Raw genomic sequence first — 20,584 nt, 5'->3', positions numbered from 1 at the left:
GGGGCGGGGGCGAGTTCTCGGTGGAGCCTGTGAGGAAGAAAGCACCCTTCCTCGGCCCTCGAGGCCCATCAGGGTCGTGTGATGGTGGCATCGGAGTTGACTTTTCCCACACAGCATTGAACACAAAGGCAAAGAAAATCCACAAAGGGTCCCCCCTCCCCAAGGCCCCCACCCCTCCCCCACCCTCTCCCCCGACCCGCTGATGCTCCTCTGGTTGCTACAAAGTCCTTTTTGGATCAGGTCAAGGTTTCCAATTATGAAGCTACAAGAATTAGGCGGGGCTGGGCGTGCTTACGGCCCCCCTCCCCACCCCCTCCCCCCTCCGCCCTCTGCCCCCAGAAAGACTCCCCCATCTATCTCACAGCCGGGACGCTGGGGGCGGGACCCCAGGGCCGGCGCTCTACGGCTATTAGTCAAAAGTCGTGTGTTGCAGCTGCAAACGCCTTCCTGCCGCGCCGGGAGCTTCACCAGGCTTCCGTGTAGCGGACGTCCACTTCCTTCAAGTTGGGAAGCTTGGCCTGCGGGGCAGCAAGGAGGACGGTCCTTTCCCGAACCTGGCCCGGCGGTGCCTGGCTCCCCCGCAGCCACGGCCGGGGTTCCCACTGTGCCCTCCCCACCCTGCCGTCGGGGCTCCCCGGGGCTCAGAGCTGGGTAACCTCGGGGAGCACAGGGCAGCAGCCCCGGGGTCGGGGGTCGCAGGTGGGCGGACAGCTGCAGGGGATTCCGTGCCCCCTGCCTCTGCGAGGCCGTGGATGCCTGGCTCTGAAGGCGGAAAGCCCCGGTGGGAGCCCCAGCTCTGCCGCTTGCTGGCTGCACGACCCCGGGGGCAGAGCCCCCGGCCTCCTCCTCTGTGGAGCCAGCGTGATCCGGCCACGGCTCACAGGACGGCGCTAAGGGTGGAACCGCCTGACGCACGGCTCGCCCTGAACGACACAAGGCCGTGTGCCCTACAGGCGGGAACCACCCTCACCGGCACCACCGCCTACAGGCCACCGTTACCGGACATCGGGCAGGCGAATGCGGCGGGATCGCCATAAATGCAGGCACCTGGGGGGCAGCGAGTCTTCCCCTGCAGGACGCCCCCGCGTCGGAACGGTCTAGACTGCAAGCTTCCACCTGCTGTTCATACCTGCTTCCCGCTCTCCATCCCTGCCACCCAGACACATCGCCTCTCTTCCTTCTTTTATAAACAGCCGGCCTTCCCTCCACAAGCCTTCGCTGCACAGACAGGGCTAATGGCTCTCCTCCCTTTGCTCCCTCTTCCAGACTCTCCGTGGGGGCGCCGGCCAGTGTCGCCTTCTACCGTGCGTGCGCACGGCTCCTCCGCGCTTCTCCCCTGCGCTCTGGCTCGTGGGCCCCCAGCCCCGCTGCTCAGGCAGAGGCTACAGACTGGGGGCTGCCTTCCCCTGTGCAGCACTGTAAAAACTTCTTTAAGCCAACCTCTCCGATCAGGAGATGGCAAACTGGCACGGAGGTTTCCAGGTTCTCCTGAGAGACGGGGCCGTGAGCTGGAGGGCCCTGCCTGCCTGCCTGCCTGATGTGGAGTGCAGGCCGCCTGCCCCCAGGCAGACAGACAGCCTCCGGGCCATCCGATGCCCGCAGCACAGAGGTTGGGCGTCACTGGCCAGTATGCCCAAGTTGGCACCATGGGGTCTCTCGGATGCGCGAAAGCGGCTTTTCTCCACAAGGGGCTGACCACACCCCTCTGCTGCTTGGCTAGGGCACCCGGATCTGTGCTCCTTCGCCTTCAGGGGGCACAGTAACCCTCAACGGTGCAGAAACGCCCACTTGGGCCCGGCAGGTCGGGGAGGCCCTGGAGGGTGCACTCGGGCTGGTTCTGCGCCGGCCGCACCCCTGCCCCGCTTCACATGCTCCTCAGGACCCTCTGACGGCTCTCCTGGCCTGCTCGGCAGATTCCCTTCTCAAGACCTCCTTTTGTGAAGGCTCTTCTGCCCTACTGAGCAGGGCTGGCTGTCCCCTGTCCCCTCCCTGCTGGTCCCTGAGCCCTGTCCTGGCCTGGTTACTGCAGGTATCCGTCTGCCAGGACGGAGCTTCCTCCTGGGCAGTGGTGAGCCAGATGCACCTTGGTCCTGTCCCTGTCCCCAGCCTGGGCTTGGCACATAGTAGGTGCTCTAAAGCTGGCCGCAGGTCTGGCTGAGCTGGAGGGCTGAGGGTGGGGCGGGGAAGGGGTGGTCCCTGCTCGTGGGGATTCCTTCCAAGTGGCTTCCAGCGTGTGAAGGTGCTGGCGTCTCATGGTGGGTCTGGCTGCCTGGCCCAGCCCTTCGGTCCTCAGCGCTGGCTTATCTGCAGCCCCACTCACTCCTTCCGGGGCAGTTGGTACTGGACCCAGAGTGATGGGGGCAGCAGACTTCTGAAGGCCAAGCTCCACGAGTCCCCCAGGAAACGTGCCCACCTTTCCCTACTCAGATCTTCTTTCTTGCCCCAACTTTATAGTGCTAACCTAGCCCAGGCTACAGGACCAGGAGCTTAACCCATGACTGCATCAGCCCTGTCGATGTTCTCCCTGTTTCTACTCTTGCTTGGACCACCCCCGGCTCCAGCAAAAAAATCAGTTTTCCTGGTAACAGCCACAACAAGCCTTTACAAGCATAACTCACAACATTGCTTAGAGTCTCTGAAAGCTTTCTATTGAACTTGGATGGAATCCAGAACCCTTCTGTGACCTATGAGGGCTTATTCAGTCTGGCCCAAGTCTGTTCTCTCTTACTTTCTAGTCACATTTGCTACAAAGTCAGTTCATACCAACCCTTTCTGCCTCAGGACCTTTGCCCTTGCTTTTCCTGTCATCCTTTGCATCCATGGCTTCTTATCTTATACGTCTCAGCTTATGTGACTTCAAAGGGACCATCCCTGATGATCACATGCCAAACAGGCCCTCCCTATTTCTAATCTACCAATTCCCTGCTGGCTTCCTCCCTACCACTCCTTTCCACCTGCCATTATTTTATTTACTGACTTACCTGCCGGTGTAATAGCCTTTCTTGCTGGAGAATAAGCTCCATGAGGGCAAAGCACTGGTGTCTAGATGCTGACGGATGGAAGGAAAGAAGGAGGGAAGGGGGAAAGGGAGGGGGAAAGGGAGGAAGCGAAGAATTACCTTCAGATCTTCATAGGTGTCAGCCGAGAGCTTGGTGCTGTTCATGTTTAAGCTGCAAAGACTCTTCATGGCTGTACAAGGACAGACAGACACAGGCATTAGGTTAGTGAGAACCCCACAAAGGCAGCTGCAGGTATGGGACAGTCAAGCTGGGGGGCTGACTATTGTAGCCAAGGCCCCTGTCTAGGAGATGGGGCAGGAGAGGAGATGGGGTGGGAGGGTTTCAGGGTCACTGCTAGGGCACCACCAGGACAGAAAGTCTGTTTCAGGCAGGAGCTGGTCTGAATTGGGCTTATGTTCTCTCCCTGCTCTCTGAGCCTCCCTTCCTTCTGGTCTGTCAGGTCCCAGCACTGCTGTCCCCTGAAGTTCCCCAGAGTGTGCCTGCCACATCCCAGGTCAGCCCCAGTGGGCCAGGCTGGGCCCTTCCCCGAGGGGAGCTCTGGGAGCTCTCCCAGTAGGGCTGACCCAGGACCCCCCTTCTTGAAAGCATGCCTCGAACTTTGGTTGGGTCAGGAGCCACCCATCAGAGGTGCGGTGTTCCATCCCGTTCCTGGGGGCACCGAGCCAGGGGCTGTGTGACTCCAATGACAGTGTCCAAAGAGCACATTTGCAGAAAAGTGTCCCCAAACCTCATCCTCTGTGCCCTCCATCACCCCTGTCTCCTCCCGCTCCCAAGCCATCTGGAATTTGCCAGCAACCTTGTAGGAGCCATGGCCCCTGCCCAGCGTATCAACCCCCTCAGCCAATTCCCACGTATGTCCTGTTCACCCAGATCCGGTCACCTCCCCGGGGAAGCCCTCCATGATTCCTCCCAGCTGAGGCATGGGGCCTGTCATCTAAACCAGTGGGTGGGACATGGGCAGTGCAGCTTCCCAGGCTCAGCACCCAAGACTTTGCTCTGGTACATTAGGGTTGGGGTGCAGGAATCGGCACTTCTGGGTTCCTTGGGTGTTTTGTGGCTCCTTCTATTAGAGCAATGCTTCTCAAACTTCAACCACACGTGGGAATCACCTGGGCATTTTGTTAAACTGCAGTTTCTGAGTTAGCAGGTCTGGGGCAGGACCTGAGAATCTGTGCATCTAACCCCGGCTGATGGCTGCTACTGGGCAGGGGAGCAGGGCAAGCCTGTCCCAGGGCACTTTCCCGAACTTGATCCCTCAGACAAGTATCTGGAGGATAAGGGCACTCGTTGTTCCGTTTTCTTCTAGAATATAAGTTCCATGAGGGCAGGGATATGTCCCCTATTGTGTTCCCAGCACCTAAAGCGGTGCCTGGCACACAGCAGGTGCTCATGAGCACTTGTTGAGTGAACGGATGCACGCACGCATGAATGGGTGGATGGGCGAGTGGATGAATGGATGCTCGTGTGCATGCATGCGCGAAGCAGGCCCTGCCCACCCTGGCCACCCCCGCAGGACTCACAGCTGAGGGCCAGCAGGCCGGCGTCGGTCACAGGCGTCTCACACAGGTTCAGCACCTGCAGCATGGTGAGGTGTTCCGACAGGAGCCGCAGGCCGGCGTCTCCAAACTGTGGAGCACAGAACCCCTCAGCCCTGGGGATCGACCCGCATCCCCACGGCACTCAGGGAAAGGACTCCGAGGCTGGAGGCAGCGGTGGAGGAAGGTGACGGGGACAGAGCCACCGCCTTTCAAGCCGGGGGATCTGGGCTGCCCTCGCTTCTCTCCAAAGACTCAAACGCTTCCCCTGACCGGGGTTCGAGTCCGGCTTCTGCTGGTGGGATGCGGGCCAGCCAAGGGCCCTTCCCAGGAGTCGGTCTTGCTGTCTGTCAAGGAGGGCTCTGAACTCAGGGGCTCCGGCTAGCAGTGAGGGCCAAGGCCGCCTTTCCCTGGGCAGGACGGTAGGATGGGGCGGGACGGGCCTTGGAGGGCAGACTGCCGGGAACACCTGGTTCCTCTTCTATAAAAGGAGGGCTCTGGCGGGGCCTCCACGTCACAGGTGGGGAGTGGAGACCACGTGTGCTGATCCACGCACGGCGCTTCTCAGCGCAAACGACACCGAGCGTGGGCGGCAAGCCTCGGTGTGCTGGGGTTGTTATCACAACAGGAAGACTCCCGAGCTGCCCGTGTGCTACCCAGGCGGGTGCGGGAGACCAGCGTCACGACTCGGCCCCGCCTCTCAGGGCTTCTGACGCTTTGCTGGGCACACCCCTGCCCTGGGCCTCAGCAGCTCCAACTGTGAAACGGGCCACTGGCCTTCACGAGGTCCTAAGCGTCCTCTGGCCTATGCAGGGGGTGCTGAGCTGGGGAGGGGCGGGGTAATCAGGAGACTGGGCCCCGGGCTCCAGGCAGGAAGGCCAGTCCCAGAGGAGGGCGCAGAGCAGGGGCGCACAGGGGCATGGAGGAGGGGGCAGGATGCGGGGGCGGGTGGGGGCAGAGCAGGGTGCAGGCAGACAGTGTGCACCTGAGTGGACCACAGGTTCAGCTGCTTGAGAGAAGGCAGTTTGATGAGGTGCTCGGCGCAGGCGCTGGTCACGTTGGTGAAGGCCAGACTGAGGTTCTCCAGGTTTCCGAAAGAGCCGGAGCTCAGCAGACGAGCCAAGTCGGCATCCTGCAAACAGACAGGCGGCGGGCTCTCGGGGAGGGCCCGGGGCTGCCAGGCGCTCCGGAGACCCCTCCGCACCCCTGTCCCCACCTCCCTTCCCTTGCCCCGTAGACAGTTGCAGCAGGGGTGACGGTGCGGCTTGGAGGGGGGGGGGGTAGGACCGAGGGGGGTGCTGGGAGCGGCTGCCCCCACGTCCCCGTGGGTGGGGGAGAAAGCCTCCAGTGCCGTGACTCACACCCTGAGTCACCGACTGGGGTGCTCCGAGGCACGTCCCTCCCGCAGGCGTGTGTGCATGCACACGGACGTGTGTACCTGGCCAGCTCCCAGGCAGCAGCTTGGGCCCTTTGCCCGCCTGAGAACACTGAGGTCCCCCCCCCTCTAAGGCCTTTGGAGGGCAAGACACGCGTGAGCACTAGACTACCAGGCGGCTGCGGGGAATGTCCGCTCTCCCTTTTCATCTTAGTGATCGAATCCTTGGATTCTACCTGCCACACGGCCACACCGAATTAAGGCTAATCTCCCAGTTAGATGTGGCCGTGTGCCGAGTCTGGACAATGGTACACAGGGAGATGTGTCCAGGAGAACTTTCGGAAAGCCCTTAAAGGGAAGGGACATGTTCTTCTCTGCTCTTCCTCCTTCTGCTGGCGTGAATGGAGACCTGATGGCCAGGGCTTGAGCAGCCTTTTTGGACCACGAGGTAGAAACCTCACGCCAAGGACGGCGGCACAGGATAGAAGGAACTAAGATCCCCGAAGACCTTGTCAGTGGGGATGGAGAGAGGCGCCAACCTCACAGTGTTGTTGTGGTGATAAAATGAACAGCCCAGTATCTGGTACGTAAATGCTCAATGTATATTATTAGTACTATTATTAACTGGTAACATATTAACGTTAATACCAGCGACAATCTACCGTGTTTGGTTTCCCGGAACCTGGTTCCCTCCTGGAAAAGCTGGCCTGTCACGTGCCACAGGGCCCTTGGTCAGCTCCACCGGCTAAAGTTCCTCATCAGGGAGGTCTAATCTAACTGCCTTCTTCCCTCTACCCAGCCCCACAGGAGAATAAAACCAACTCACCGTGGACTTGGAGGGCAGTGTTAGCCTGGTGGGCCCGCCTTTCCTTTGCTGCAACAGAAACCGGACTGATGACGACCCGTTCTTTCCCCTGGGCCGCCAGCCTGCACACCCCCCTCTCCGTTGACATCACGCACAGCGCCATTTTATTTTTCGGCGGCCGAAGGCCACGCGACGGTCTCGGTCTCGGGGGCAGACCCCGAGACAAGGTGTGAACACGGCCGGTTTATCAGAGAGGGAATCCCCAGAAACGCCAGCAGGGGAGTGGGCGAGTGAGACGGCGAAGGCCCCCCAGGAAGGGAGCGTTATGGTACCGCTACCGCTGGGGGTCCTCTGGGACATGGTGGAGAAGTCATGTCTCCGAGGTGTCCCACCTGTGCGGAGAGGGAGCTGGAGTATTTATACACCGTCTCCTATCGGCCGCCGGGTGAGAGCTGCTCCAGGAGACCAGGGAGGTGTGGGCTCACCACCCCTCTGAAGCCCAGCCCTGGTGCACTTAAAGAAGGGCCTGTGGGATACGGGGAGGGAGGCAGTGGCTGCCGCGCAGGGCCCTGGGGTGAGGCAGGATGCGACTCCTGGCCAGGCCCCGTAGGGGCTCTGGGACTTTGGGGCACCGACCTGACACGTCTGTGATCACCTGGAAAGTGGCAGGCGGTAGCCCCGACCTCTCCGGGTCTGGAGGAGGACTTGCGGAGACAGAGGCCCGCGCAGGTGCGGGCGGGGGACCCGGGCTCCGTCCCCCTGCACCCCAGCTGTGCTCTGGCGGGCCCGGCACGTGCGCCCCAGAGCCGGGCCGGGGACTCACCAGCTCCTTCAGCTCTCGCTGCCGGTCGCACAGCTGCTCGTACATGCGCTTGCCCACGCCCGTGCTCTCCAGGGTTGAGATGATCTGCAGCTGGGTGTCGTTGTTGTCGATGATGTTGTACTCCAGCATGAGGCACAAGATCTGCCCGAGAGCAGCGGAGGTGCGTTACAGCAGGGCTGGTCCTCGAAGGCACGGAGGGCTGGACCTCAGCCCGTGCCAACAGCCCCGCGCGCCACAGGGAGGGGTCTCGGATAAGCTCCGCGAGCTCCACGTGCCCCGAGATCTCATCCTGCAAACGAGCAACCACGCTCCCCCCTCGCTGTCCTTCTGGCTGGGTGACCCGGGCAAATCACGTATCGCAGCTTCCCGTCTGTACAACGGGAACATTCGTGCACAGCCAGCTGAGCACGCAGCAGGCTCTCGGCAAATGCGGGAAGAAATGATGCGCGCTAGGACCTCAAGGGTCGGGAGAGAGCCCAAAGGACAGGGCACCTCTTTCCATCCCTAGTTATCCCCCCGTGCCTGGCACATGGTTGGTGCGCAAGACAGGCTCCGAATGAAACTGGAGCCCCGGGGGACACCTGCAACACACTGCCTCCCAGAGCCTTGGGGAGCCGACGCGATCTCTGTTCTCCGGCCCTCTCGCCCAGGATTAGCATGCGGGCAGCCCTTTCCGGGGACTTCTCACTTGCCAAGCAAAGCCTGCCCGGCCCAGGCCCTCACAGCACGGCTCACCTGCCTCCTGGCTCCCTGCCCACCCCCGTCCTGCAAGTTCCCTGCGCAAGCATCTCAGCGAACCTCCGAGACGCCCACCGGGGCCTTTGGGGACTTAGGCTCTTTGGGCCCATCCACCAAAATCGCCAACCCCTTGACTCAGCCATCCTGACCTCCTCTGTTCTTCCTCACCCCTGCTGTGGGGCCTCTTGTTGACTCCTGGGCCCCCAAATCTCACTGGCAGGGACGCTCTGGGGCTCAAGTTCTCTGATGCTCTGCCCACCGAGAGGTGTTCTAATCCCCGTCGCCGTGACTACCGGCCAGCACTTCTCATGGGTAGGACGTGGCAAAGTGCTGCTGCCCGACTCTGGGGCTGCACCGCGAAGAGCAACATGGCTTCTGCCATCCTGTCTGTGGACAGTGGCTCTGGGGGCCCCAGGCTTCTGGGGACTTTAGGATGAGGCAGGGGGGACCTGGGCCAGGCATGTGTTTCCCGGGGAACAGGAATACTTCTGCTCAGGCTGCTTCATAGACAGAGGCCTGGAGTCCCAGCTGGCCCGGTCTCCTCATGAGAGACCCAGGGTGAGAACCTGTCAGCTGAGCCCAGTCACCCCAGATCCGTGAGCCAAATAAATGAGTACCATTGTTTTGAGCCCCCCCCCCCCCCCCACCAGGGTGGCCTGCTCCACAGCAATAGACAAATGGGCAGAAACCTCCCCTGATCATAAGTGAAAGGGATCAACTGTGACAGGCAGGGGGCTACCGCTCCCGCTCGACTCGGGAGAGGCCGGGCCACACCTACCTCCTCCACCGCTGTGCTCCCAGCTGCCCTAACAGCTCTGGGCTCCTGTAAGGTGCCCAGTGAACAAAGACGAAGGACCGGGCAAGACAGCAGCCTTGCCAGGGACCCAGGCCAGCTCCTTACCTCCACCATGGTCTGGTTCCCCCTCAGCGCCAGGAGCATGCAGGGTCCCAGCTTGTTTTCCGCCAGGGAGAGCAGGAATTTTTTGGTCTTGTAACAGGAGCCCATGAGGATGTGCACCTATGACGGGAGACAGCCCACGTGAAGGGCAGTGACCACAGTGGGGCTGTGGCCCGAGATGCCTGCCGGTGGCATGCCGGAAGGATCCCCCACACCCTCTCTGGACACCAGATCTGAAAAGACCATCAGACCCCCCTCTTCCCACCGACAGGTGCTCCGGTGTGGATGAACCACAGGGATGTGGTGCTCAGTAAGCCGATCACAAGGGACAGAGCCTGTAGGATTCCGCACATGGAAGGGACCTGGGGTGTCAGATTCGGGAAGAGTGGTTGCCAGGGCAGGGGTGGGACGGGGAGTAAGTGTTCAGGGGGTACGGTGCCACCACACGTGGGACAGAGACCTGCAGGGAGCCCTGCCTTCCCTTCCCAAGCGCCCTGTGAGCTCCACAGGTGCTCAGGGATCACCTGCCCCCCAAACCCAGGAACTGGCAAATTCTGCTCCACCTGGGCTACACGCGGGGCAGACGCTAAGGCGACGGTGTTTCTTTCCGGTGTCTCTGGAGGTGGGTCCCGAGGGCAGGGGACCCCAAGCAACAGGGCCGGGGCCCCAAATGCCTAGTGTGCTCTCCCCCTTTGTGCAATGGCAAATGCCCTTCCACGGTTGGAAACGGCAGCCTCATCAAGGGGACCGCTCCTGCCCCCCGTGTCTCCATGGAAACGCCGCGTTGCTCTCTCAGGGGCTGCCTGCCTCCTTTTCCGCGTGTATCTTTTCCGCTCCATCGTTAACTCCGGCACAGACGCAATCTCTCAGGTGGGGAAGCTGCCAGCCCCCCGGGTTCTTCCGCACACAGGGTGGGGGACCGCCGGCTGTTGCCGTGGTGAAGCTGTGACATCAGGGGAGCCCTCGTGAGTGGGGAGGGGGGGTGCACTTCCAGGATGCACAGGGCACTCAAGAGGGACTTGTCAGGCAGTGGGTGAGGAGTGGAGAGCCAGTGCGTAAGGAAAACGATCTAAAAATAAGTCCCTTTCAAGAAAGCTTCCAGAGGCAGCGCCGGATCTGTCGTCACTGCGGAGAGCTTCGCGAGCTGGCCCTGTTGGACGGGCGGCCCAGCAGAGAGAAGACCAACCACAGCTGTCACTTCTGGGCGGGCCGTGCGCTAGGCCCTGGCTGGGCGCCCTGCCTCCGTCACTGCGGGCGATCGCCTGGTGATCCACTCCGTTTTACAGACGAGGGGGCGAAGCGAGGGCGCAGCAGAGAGGCCCCCTGAATCCTGTTTTTCTCGCCGCTGGGAACACGCTTGGTCACAGAACCCAGCTGGTGTTGCGAGCAGGAGGGACAGCTGAGGTCACTGGCCACCTGGAGGACAGTCTGTGCCCCCCTTCAGGAGACGGTCACGCTGCCCCTGGAAGGGCAGGCTCTGGACAGCGTGGGCCCCATCAAGGGAGGGACCTGGAGGCTGAAAGCCTGTGTGACCTCAGGTAAGCCACGGCACCTGTCCGGAGCTGCCTCAGCACAGGCGTGGTTATGGGATAAAGTTGAAGACCGAGAAGAAACAGGGCACGTGAGGTGCCCAACACAGTGTCCGGCACGAAGAAAGTACTGGAAATCACGGCGGGTGCCCAGTTGTGGGTCTGGTGACGTCAGACCTCTCGTCTCCCGGAGGAGATGGTCATCCTGACCTTGACTTCTCATCGCAAAGGTCGGGCGAGCTGGTGGGTCTGCAGTGCCTTCTAGAATCTCTGAGCACTCTGAGCCCTCAGCAGCTCGACCTGATCTCAGCAGCTCGATCTGAACGTTGCCACTACGGTGAGCTGCATGAGCTCGGGCAGTGAGCGCCGCGGGCTTCTGCTGCCTGCCTGGAAAGCGGGGTAACACTACGTGTCACCTCCCGACGGAGCCGAGTGAGATGGGGCGAGAACAGGACTTTCGCGCCCTCGGTTTGGTGCCTGCTTGGGTGAGAGGCAGAAAGCGACAGTCCTGGTCACCGTCTTCATCACCATCTTCCTCTTTGGCTCCGATGCCATCCGGAAATTCCCAGGCTGGCCACTGCCGGACCGGGACAGTGCTGGCGCTCATCAGGCGGGGCAAACCCGGTCCCCGCCCGCAGTGCCCACCGAGGGTCCCGTCCCACGTACCATGCTGGCGAACAGCTCCCCGTCATCATCACAGGCCACCCCTCCGGGGCTGTACAGCTGAAACCAGCCGTCTTTGCCGGCCCGCACGCTCAGCAGGCATGAGTGTACCTGCAGCAGAGAAGGGGCACAGCAGTCAGCCCCATCACACAGACGAGACCAGCTCCCACAAGTCCCGCACTTAAGAAATCTGTTTAACGTCTAGTCCGGCGACTCCGACCTCCTACTGAATTCCACAGAAGGCCTGTTGGGAAAAACCGTGGCATCTGTAAACTGGGGAACGCTAGCCATTCCCCATCAGCTCCGCGGGACGAAGGGCCAGGCCTGGCTTGGTTAGCTGCTCTGAATAGAAGCAAGTCTGTGGACAGATCAGGGAGAGACAGGCTCAAAGCTACTGCTTCAACTCAGTCCCCTTTTCTACACCTTTTTCCGGGCACAGCACAGGGGGCAGCTCTTTTTCGTCTCCTCTCTCTCTGCACCTCTAAGTCCTGTCTCCTGCTTTCTGCCCTCAGCTGTCTGACCCTCCTCTGTCCTGCTCTCTCAGGACATCTGCCCCCTCCACCACTGGGGGTCTGCCTGCTGCCCTCGCTGCGTGTCCCCTGAGCCACCTTCTGAGTCTTTGCCTCTCCCTGGAAGGCGCTCTGTCCAGGGTGGGGCGGTTTCACGCACATGCACCGCTCTCTCTGGGTCTCAACTGCTTTCCCAGAGTTCCGTGTGTGGGTGGGTGGGTGGGCGTGTGCAAACACGTATGTGTGTTTGGGAGAAATTCCATCCACATCCACCCTACTATAGCTGCAGAAAGAGAGAGAAAGAGAGAGAGAGGGAGAGGGAGGGAAACCAAGGCCTTTGTTTCTTACCTCCTCTCTGTCCTCAGAAGAAACCTGATAGAAGTGGCCAATCATTTCCTTCAGGAGTGAAGGAAGGACAATTTGCTGCCAAAAGCCACTTACTTACAGATATTCAATTGATCACAACCCACACACAAGTAAACAGAAAACAGAGGCGGGGGGGAGGGGGTGGGGGGCTTTGACTTCTTTCCCTCTGAGTCGGAAAAATATCAAATGTTAATTTGTCTACTTCAAAAAATAGGGAATCAAGAGTATGCAACTCTATTCGGCAAATGTATCAAACGGTTTAGAAGTCCAGCTTCTTTAGGAGGCAGAAGGTGGGAGGGGAGAGAGGGGACAAGAAACAGAATCAAAGGAAGAGGTTCAGAGGAGCCCGGAGCAGGGCCTGGCGAGGAGGGGGGGGGGGGCGGTGCCGGGCCTCTGCACCCCACCCCTCCGCAAGACCGGCCTGGCCCCTCGCTCACCAGTCCCCCGGGCCTCGCGTATGGTGCAGGGCTCGGCAAGTCTCCTCCCAGCACTTGGATCTGCTTCTCCACTCTGGGAAGCAGCTGGGACCACTTTTATTCTTCAACTTCAAAGTTGGTGTTTGAAATAAAGGCTCACTTTCCAGGGGAATTCTGGGAATCTGTCTTCACATGCAGCGAAGAATGGCTTAGCGCAGCCCAGACCTGCCTAGCTAGCATTTCCGCTTTTCCCATTGCAGCCGGGGAACCACTTTTGGAATCAGGGCTTAGAATCAAGGTGTTCTAGAACTATGTTTCACCGTGGGGCCGGAAAAGAATATATTCTGGCTCTGTTAAGAAGAAGGAATCCCTTCGTCCTCTGCCCATCTTCAACCCTCCGCTCTGCTGGGGGTCTGTCCCCAGCTAGAAGCCAGATCCCCTCATCACACCCCAGGATCCATGCAGGTGGAGAAGGGGGCTGTGAGCTCCTCGGGGCAGGGCCAGTGGGAGTCCCCCTCATGTCTGCAGCCCCACCTGGCCCCACCTACCGAACAGGCTCTGGAGGCAGACTCCCTGGGTTTGAACCCTGCCTTGGCCAGGTACCAGCTGCGTGGCCAAGGAGATGTCACTCAGCTCCAAAAGGAGGGTAATTCTGGTGTTAAATGGGGTTGACGACAGACCCCACTCGGGGTTGTGGCAAGGACTCCAGGAGAAAACGCAGGTGCCCGACACAGGGTGAGCACCTGACCAAGGCCAGGTGTCTCTGATGTCCCTGATGCAGCGGATGGAGGAACCCAGGCCACCCGAGTCCTTGCTCACGAAGCCTCAGGGGGAAAGCTGACCTCTCCCTGAAGCCCAGATACGGGGGGTGGGGGGGGGGGGCAGAGAGGCCCTTCAGAGGCCCTCAGCCACCATGCCCAGGAAATGAACCCCGGCTCAGATGTCTTCCCAGCTCAGATGTCTTTGCTGACCTGCGGATGTCAGAATGGCAGGGCTAAAGAGGGACCAGCACTACCCTGGAGCTGGCTGGGAGCCCCTGTGCCAGCCCGCCCCTAACAAGGCCTGTGCTCCAAGAAGAAACCGCCAGCTGGTGGCAAACCACCTCTGGTTAGCCTGAGTTTACAGTAAAAGGCTGACATCATGGGCCAGGCACCCCCACCCCCCGATCACAGCGATGGGGGGGGGGGGTTGGGGGGGGGGGTGGCGGTTGTGTTCACGCTCCAGGCCAAGGAGCCTTTGTACAGTGTTCTGAGTGCCTGTGGGAGACAGAGAGGCCCCGACAGAGCCACAGAAGGCTCAGAGTGGCCCACAGGCATCACACCGTAGCCCTGACAAGGTGCCTTCGAGAGGCAGAGTCGGGGGCTCACCTCTTGTCGCGGGTCTTCGGCAAACCTCTGAATCACGTACTTCAGCTCCCTGAAAGAGACAGGGTGGGGGCGGAGTCATTGCCAGGGTCCTGGCTTGTGTGGACGGTGATGGGGGCTGAGGGGAGGGCTGGGGCGGGGGAGCTGGCGGGGTCAGGAAAACCCTCGGGCAGGCCTGGCTATGCACGTGACCGAGAACGGGCTGGAAGGAGGGCTGGCCGCTGAGCATGGCCGCGGCAGAGGACATTCGCACCGGAAGGAGGTGATGAGGGAGGTGGCCAAATACTCACTTGGTGAACTTCTCGTGTGCGAGGGCTCTGTAACAAAAGCAAAGGGAAACTGCAGTTAGCGGGGGGCTTTCGAAACCCTCAGTGATCCAAAGATCTTCCCCTGGGGACGGTGCGGCTTTATGTCTGATCCGAAGAAGGAGGAGGTTGAGAGCGAGACAGGGACGTTCTGTCCCTCTTGGAAACTGCAAAGCGAAGGCCTCCTTGGACGAGGCCGGGATCCTGGCGACGGGAGCATACCGAGCCCCCCACGGCCCGGGTCCCACACCTGTGGGTGCTGAGCAGGTGTCTGTGAGCACGTGCACGCGGGCACCGGAGACCCAGGTGTGTGCACTAATTGTTCCACCATTAAGGTGCGGCTGTGCTAATTATCGCCGTGCATCAGAGGGGCATCTGGGGACCGTTTTCCAAGCGAATTGCATCATGGGCCCACTGTCACATGTGTCCCCGGGGCTATGGGGACAGCGAGCGCAGCCAGTGACGCCACTGCTCTTTGGAGACAGCCGTGGCTCTCAGGAGTCGGATTTCTCCGGTCTTGAGTCCTGGGGGCCCCAGGGACGGGCCAGGCCAGCAAATGGGGCAATTACCAGGTATAATGTCCCCCTCGGAGAGCCGCATTTCATAAACACAGGCTCGTTAATCGGCTCCTGAGAGAGCCCTGAGCTGCCTCCTGAGGCCTGGCTTCTCCACATCTGTCAAAACAGAGACCTGGAGGCATTTTAGGGCCTGGTTATTCCGACAAAGCCTTCTCCGCAGGCCATTATCCACTAGACAGTTTTCTCCCTATTTTCCTGTGATAAATTCAATATTGGCACAAGGGCTGGCAAGAGAGAGACGGGAGGGTCCATTTCTGGCCCAAGTCACTGTGGAACACAAGCTAATAATCGTAATGGGTGCAATAAGAGAGCTTTCAGCATATGGCGGCATGGCACAGAGAGCAATTCCACGTGCATTATCTTCCGATTTTCGTTGTGGCCACCGGAGAGAGCACAGACAGGTATTCCCATTCCCACCTGAAGCAGAACAGAAGTTGCTAACTCCCCTGCACGGAGGCTCGGTGGGGAGAGCTTTGTTTGCCTGCTTGGCTCAGCGAATCCTCGTGTCGCTGCCATGAGGTAATCGCCCCGTGTTCCGGAGGTGGGGGGCCTCCCCAGGGGCCTCACAGCTGAGGACCAACCTCTCCATCTCCCACTACCGCCCGCGGTGTTCTCGGGGTGACCGGTGGACCACTGAGGTCAGAGACCGGTGTGGGACTTACTCTTTGGGGAATGGAATGGGTTGAAGCAAGCTGGCCAGAGACGGTCTCCAGTCATCGTAGTCCGACCTACAGAGAGAAGGGGGGACAGTCAGGTTTGGACTGTGGCCAAGGACGGGGCGGGGGTCTGGCGGGGACTCGCCAACCGTGCTCCAGCCACCTCCCGCCTGCAGGGAGCTGGGAAGATGAGCGGCCCGTGTCTGCCAGCCTGACAGACAGAACCCGTCCAGAGAGTTCCTTCAGGCAACCAAAGGGGCCAGCCATCTGGCTCCCTGGGGCCTCATCCCACCTCACCTCTGCACCCAGGTTACCCGATCGTTGTTCCTTCTGACTTTTGAGTTATCAGGTTGAAATCCCAACCCCGGCACCTTAGAACGTGTCTGTGTTTGGCAACACAGATGCAGTGAAGGTGCAACGAGGCAGTGAGGGTGGGCCCTGACCCAGCGCGACCAGCGTCCTCACGAGAAGAGACCGGGACAGACACGCACACAGAGGCAAGACTGTGTGAGGACACGGGAAGAAGGAAGGTGACTGCAGGCCCAGCAGAGAGGCCCCAGACGAAACCCATCCCGCCCTTGCCATCATCTCAGAGTTCTGGCCTCCAGAACTGCGAGAAAACAGGTTTCTGTTGTCAAAACCACCCGGTCTGTGTAATTTTGCTGCGGCCGCCCAAGTGGTCTGGCCCGGGGGGCTTATGAGGGGAACGCAGAGGTGTTCTCATCTTTGTCCAGAACCCAGTGGCAAATTTGTAGACTTACTCATATAAAACATAAAAATGGTATGCTATTCATTTGCAGTTTGGGGCAACCCTCCTGACTTATCAGCTACTTCTACTCCTCTGTCCAGATAACAGCTTTTTTCTCCTGAACAGTCACTGTTAGGGGCACCTGGTGGCTCCGTCGGTTGAGCGTCTGACTTCCGCTCGGGTCATGACCTCACTGTGCGTGAGCGTGAGCCCCACATCGGGCTCTGTGTTGACAGAGTGGAGCCTTCTTGGGATTCTCTCTCTCCTGCTCTCTCTACCCCTCCCCTGCTCACACACACTCGCTCTCAAAATAGATAAACTAAAAAAAAGGTCCCTGCCAATGACGGTGATGATGACGGTAATGGAACAAATACCAGCAGCTGCGACCTTGCCGGCACGTTGTGCACATACTCCTTCACGCCGAGAACTTCGCCTGCTTCTCCTTCACGGTGAAGATCAGCCTCACTCAACAGATGGGGAAACTGAGGCTCAGAGAAGTTAACTGTGCACGCTAACACAGCTGTGGTGGATGGGAGATCAGATCCAGGCCTGGCTCTCGCCAGCTCTGACAGACGGCAGCTGAGGCTTTGGCTGAGGCCTCAGGTGAGACCAGGCACTGGAGGGTCCCCCCCCCCCCACCTAGGGGCCGACTGTGCCAGAACAGGGACATTTGGCATGAATGAGCATGACAGCTGCAATGTGCTGAGAGAGCACTCACTGCTCAGACCACGGAAATGGCCCCACGACCACCACCCACTGCGAATCTGTATTACAGGCAGGGAGTGGCTAAGGAGCTGGCAGGGTGACCGCAGAGAGAGGTCCCCAGAAAGGAAGCAAGAGTTTCTGGAGGCTGCTGTGGAGTTGGCAGGGGTGCCCCACACATGGTACCAGCACAGCCGGCCCCCCGGGAGCCAGCAGGGTCAGGGGCAGGGCAAGGAACGTGTGGGACACGGCGGTGCCTCAGCCAGAGGACAGACGGGCCTTTACCAGGAGCCAGAGCGTCCACACGGGTCCCGGTTAACGCTCACAGGCGCCCCGCGACACCCCAATTACGACAACCCATATTGGAGGAGGAAAACAAAGCCCAGAGATGCCTCATATTTGCACAAGTCACCAACTGGGGGTTTGGGTTTGACCTCAGGTGCCTCTGGGGCTGTGACCTCTGTCCCTGCCCCGGGTCCCCCTACTTCTCTGGTTTGGGGGACTCTGCCAGAAAGCAAACCCAGGGGTAGCCAGTCCTCACCGACTGTGCTAAGCCGGGCGGGCACCTCCGAGGTCCCAGTGCTTTACCCCTCACACAAGAACCGAGGCCACTGGAGCGGCCCCGCCTGAGCTGCAGACGGTCGGGGCACCCAGGTGCCCGCACCCTGGGAGGGGCTGCATCTTATCTCTGCACCTGCCATGCCGGGCACCAGGCCAGGCGGACGGCTGGTGCCCAGAAGAGGACTGTTGAGCTGCGGCCCCGGTACACACGAGAGAGACGCGGCCAGGGTGTGGGGTTCACTCACAGGTGGAAGGAAATGTTGTCAAGTGGGGTGCGTGTCCCCAGCTGCAAGCTTGAGTGTGCAGTCTGACCCGGATCCTGGCAGGAGGGGGCGCTACGTTTGGACCCCTACTGACGCCTGGCGGTGCCCCCAGGAGGCGCCGACGGTGCTCAGACCAGCCCGGGCAGAGGAAAGGACCCAGACCGGAACCGTGGTCCTACGGCCCTGGGACTCGTTTCCATTTAGTTCTCATCATCATCCGGTGCTCCTCTGCCCCCCACCACCCCGAGGAGCTTTCTCGACATTTGTCCCTAATTGTTCTCCCGATACACCGTGTGTCTGTTTATATGCTGAGCTGGATGCACCTGCCACCCCCATTCTATAGATGAGAACGCTCAGTGAGGGCCAGCGCCGGCCGTCACACAGCTGGTAGGAGCTGGGACTTGAACCCAGGAGCCGGGCTCCCACATCCGTGCTCCATCAACGGAACGACACAACGCCCCGTCTCCCGCTTACATCTCTGCAGGAAGGCCACTTCCCTCTAGGGAGAAAGGCACTCTTGGTTATTCTTTTGCTTAAAAAAAAAAAAAAAAGTTCTACATAGAAATACCATTAAACAGAGAAAACTCCCAGAAGATTTTAAACCGCTCATAATTAGTGGGTGTCAGAGGCCATGGAGCTAGGGCTGTGCCGGGCATGAGGCACACGCTGGGCTTCAGGACCACACAGCCTGGCCCGGGGTCGCTCCTGGACAGAAGGTGGCATCGACAGGCCCGTTCCGTGGGGCACTGTGCGTCACCTGTGTTCCCAGGCCCACAGCTCGGCCTCCTGCCGGCTCCACTGTGGCAGCTCACGCGGGGCTGAGCGTGGGGGCCTCGGGCACGAGGAGGGAGAGGGCGGCAGATTTCCTCCCTCGCCTCGGCCAAGCCAGTTGCAAGTCTGCGGTCGACACCTGGCCCTGCTCCAAACGCCCAGGTCTACAAGTTTGGGGGTACGTGGCAGGTGTGTCGGGCAAAGGCTGGGTGCCCAGAAGCTGGCCAGGCCCGAGGGGTGGGCTGTGGGCCCCCCGTGGCCAGCAGAGCACCTGCCGTGGGCTTCCGGAGAGCAGGGCCGGCCCGGCCTAGGATCGAAGGGGGATCAGCGACCAGGCTCTAAGCGGCCTGACTGCCCACCCCCAAGAAGGCAGCCAGGCCTGCCCCGTGCTCAGGGAGGAAAGGGACATGAGGTAGCATAAGCGTCCTGCAGGCCTCCAATGAGTCCCAGGTGTCACTCCCCAGACACTTGGTCCTGGCACTAATGGGGTCAGGCTGGCTCTAGAGAGGCTCTTTGCTCCCTAAGAGGTCGGACAGCCGCCGAAGGCCACGGAGCTCACAGGGGGAGAAGCTGGAGTCGGTGCGCAGGAGGCCCAGGTCTCCCGCCTCACGCCGCGCCGCGCGGATGGTCTGAGGCCAGACGGCTGAGAAGTCCCCTTCTCTTGCTGTGCTGGGGGTGGGCAACACCAGGGACAAGGGGGGCAGGTGAAGGGGTGGACACAGGAAACGGGGACAGGGTGGTTCCCAGGACCCGGGGCAGCCGCTTCGGCCTGGCGGAGACGTGACCTACGCCCCGTGAAGCCGCAGGCCGACTTGACAGCTGCCGCCCGAAGCAGAGCTCTGAGCTGCCCCGCAGACGAGACGCTTCCTCCCAGCACACCCTTTCCTCCCGATTCACAGAGCTCGTCCGCGGCATGGGGAGAACGCGGCCCCGGCCGCACAACAGGAGCTGACGCGCCAGCCTGAGCCCCGAGAAGCCGCAAGGCCCGGGCACACTGGCCCGGACAGCGCCCAACGCGAACCCCGACTCTCGCGGGCCCCAACCCCGGGGTGGGGGTGTCAGACTCCAGCAACGCTCACGGACTCGGTCCTGGTCCCACCGTCACGTCCCGCCTCCCTGCCATCCCTCAGCCTGTCGGAAGCCATTTCAGCCATTCCTTGTGTGACAGGGCTTGCAAGCCCCCGACCGGTCCCCTCCGTGCACCTCGCGCCTGGCGCGCACAGGGGAGCTGTGGCCTCGGGCTGGGGCAGCTCCTTCCCAGGCAGGACCACCCTGGGCGATGTCCGACGGTTCCCGTGTCCCCGCCCCAGCGCCTGCCTTCTACGTTCTAGTGATGCCGCCCAGTCATCGGGACGACCCCACGTCTGTCTGCATTTTCCCTTAAGGCCCCCGAGGATGAGGCATCTTCCGCTTCCCTCCAGCCCACCAGGGCCTCTTCCAAATGCCGGGTTTTTGCAAAAGAACAAACAGCCAGATTCGAGCTGGTCAGAGAGGGTGGATGTGCCCACCTCTCCCTCAGGACGTCTGCTCTCTTCTCTTCCCGGGAGGAAGAGCGGCCCCTTGCCTGCGGCCCCCCAACGTGTGCAGCAGTTCTCCACGCCCCACCCCCCCAGGCGGGCAACGTCACCACTGCCAGTAGTTGGCGCCACTCAGATCCAGAGGGACTGAGGGCAGGAGAGGAGTTGGGAGCCCTGGCATTTGGCGTAGAGCCTGGCCCGGTGGACGCGTGCGGAGGGCACTTGGTAGCGGGATGCCCGAATAGATGCGTGAGTTGGACACAGTTGCCCAGCAGGTTAAGAGGTGGACTCCAAACTACCGTAGACCCGAACCTGCTCGGATTTCCCTCCCGAGTCCACATTCTTTCCATCGTGCCACCCGGCCCGGGCCTCAAAAGGGTAAGGCTGGCCTGCGCTGGGAATAGTTTTCCTTTTTAAGGGTCTCCAGGGAACTTCTCGTGGT

The 20,584-nt window shown here is 60.8% G+C and overlaps 1 protein-coding gene across 2 annotated transcripts in view; it reads right to left on the bottom strand.

Annotated features, from left to right (window-relative positions):
* Positions 1 to 321: 321 nt before the first annotated feature.
* The window catches only part of LOC102964436 (c-Maf inducing protein), a 230,100-nt gene continuing 209,837 nt past the window's right edge, over positions 322 to 20,584 (bottom strand). For both annotated transcript variants that reach the window (XM_042970514.1, XM_042970515.1), the window contains 11 exons: positions 15,587 to 15,652; positions 14,332 to 14,358; positions 14,045 to 14,093; positions 11,390 to 11,497; positions 9,198 to 9,314; positions 7,559 to 7,699; positions 6,757 to 6,804; positions 5,541 to 5,687; positions 4,541 to 4,646; positions 3,119 to 3,189; positions 322 to 518 (listed from right to left, as the gene is read on the bottom strand). In XM_042970514.1, the coding sequence (XP_042826448.1) occupies positions 465 to 518; positions 3,119 to 3,189; positions 4,541 to 4,646; positions 5,541 to 5,687; positions 6,757 to 6,804; positions 7,559 to 7,699; positions 9,198 to 9,314; positions 11,390 to 11,497; positions 14,045 to 14,093; positions 14,332 to 14,358; positions 15,587 to 15,652 (934 nt within the window). In that variant the 3' untranslated portion in view covers positions 322 to 464. The remainder of the gene's footprint in view (positions 519 to 3,118; positions 3,190 to 4,540; positions 4,647 to 5,540; positions 5,688 to 6,756; positions 6,805 to 7,558; positions 7,700 to 9,197; positions 9,315 to 11,389; positions 11,498 to 14,044; positions 14,094 to 14,331; positions 14,359 to 15,586; positions 15,653 to 20,584) is intronic.

Source organism: Panthera tigris, chromosome E2 (genome assembly GCF_018350195.1).
Source record: "Panthera tigris isolate Pti1 chromosome E2, P.tigris_Pti1_mat1.1, whole genome shotgun sequence".
Classification (NCBI taxonomy): Eukaryota; Metazoa; Chordata; class Mammalia; order Carnivora; family Felidae; genus Panthera; species Panthera tigris.
This window is presented reverse-complemented; position numbering and strand designations above follow the sequence as displayed.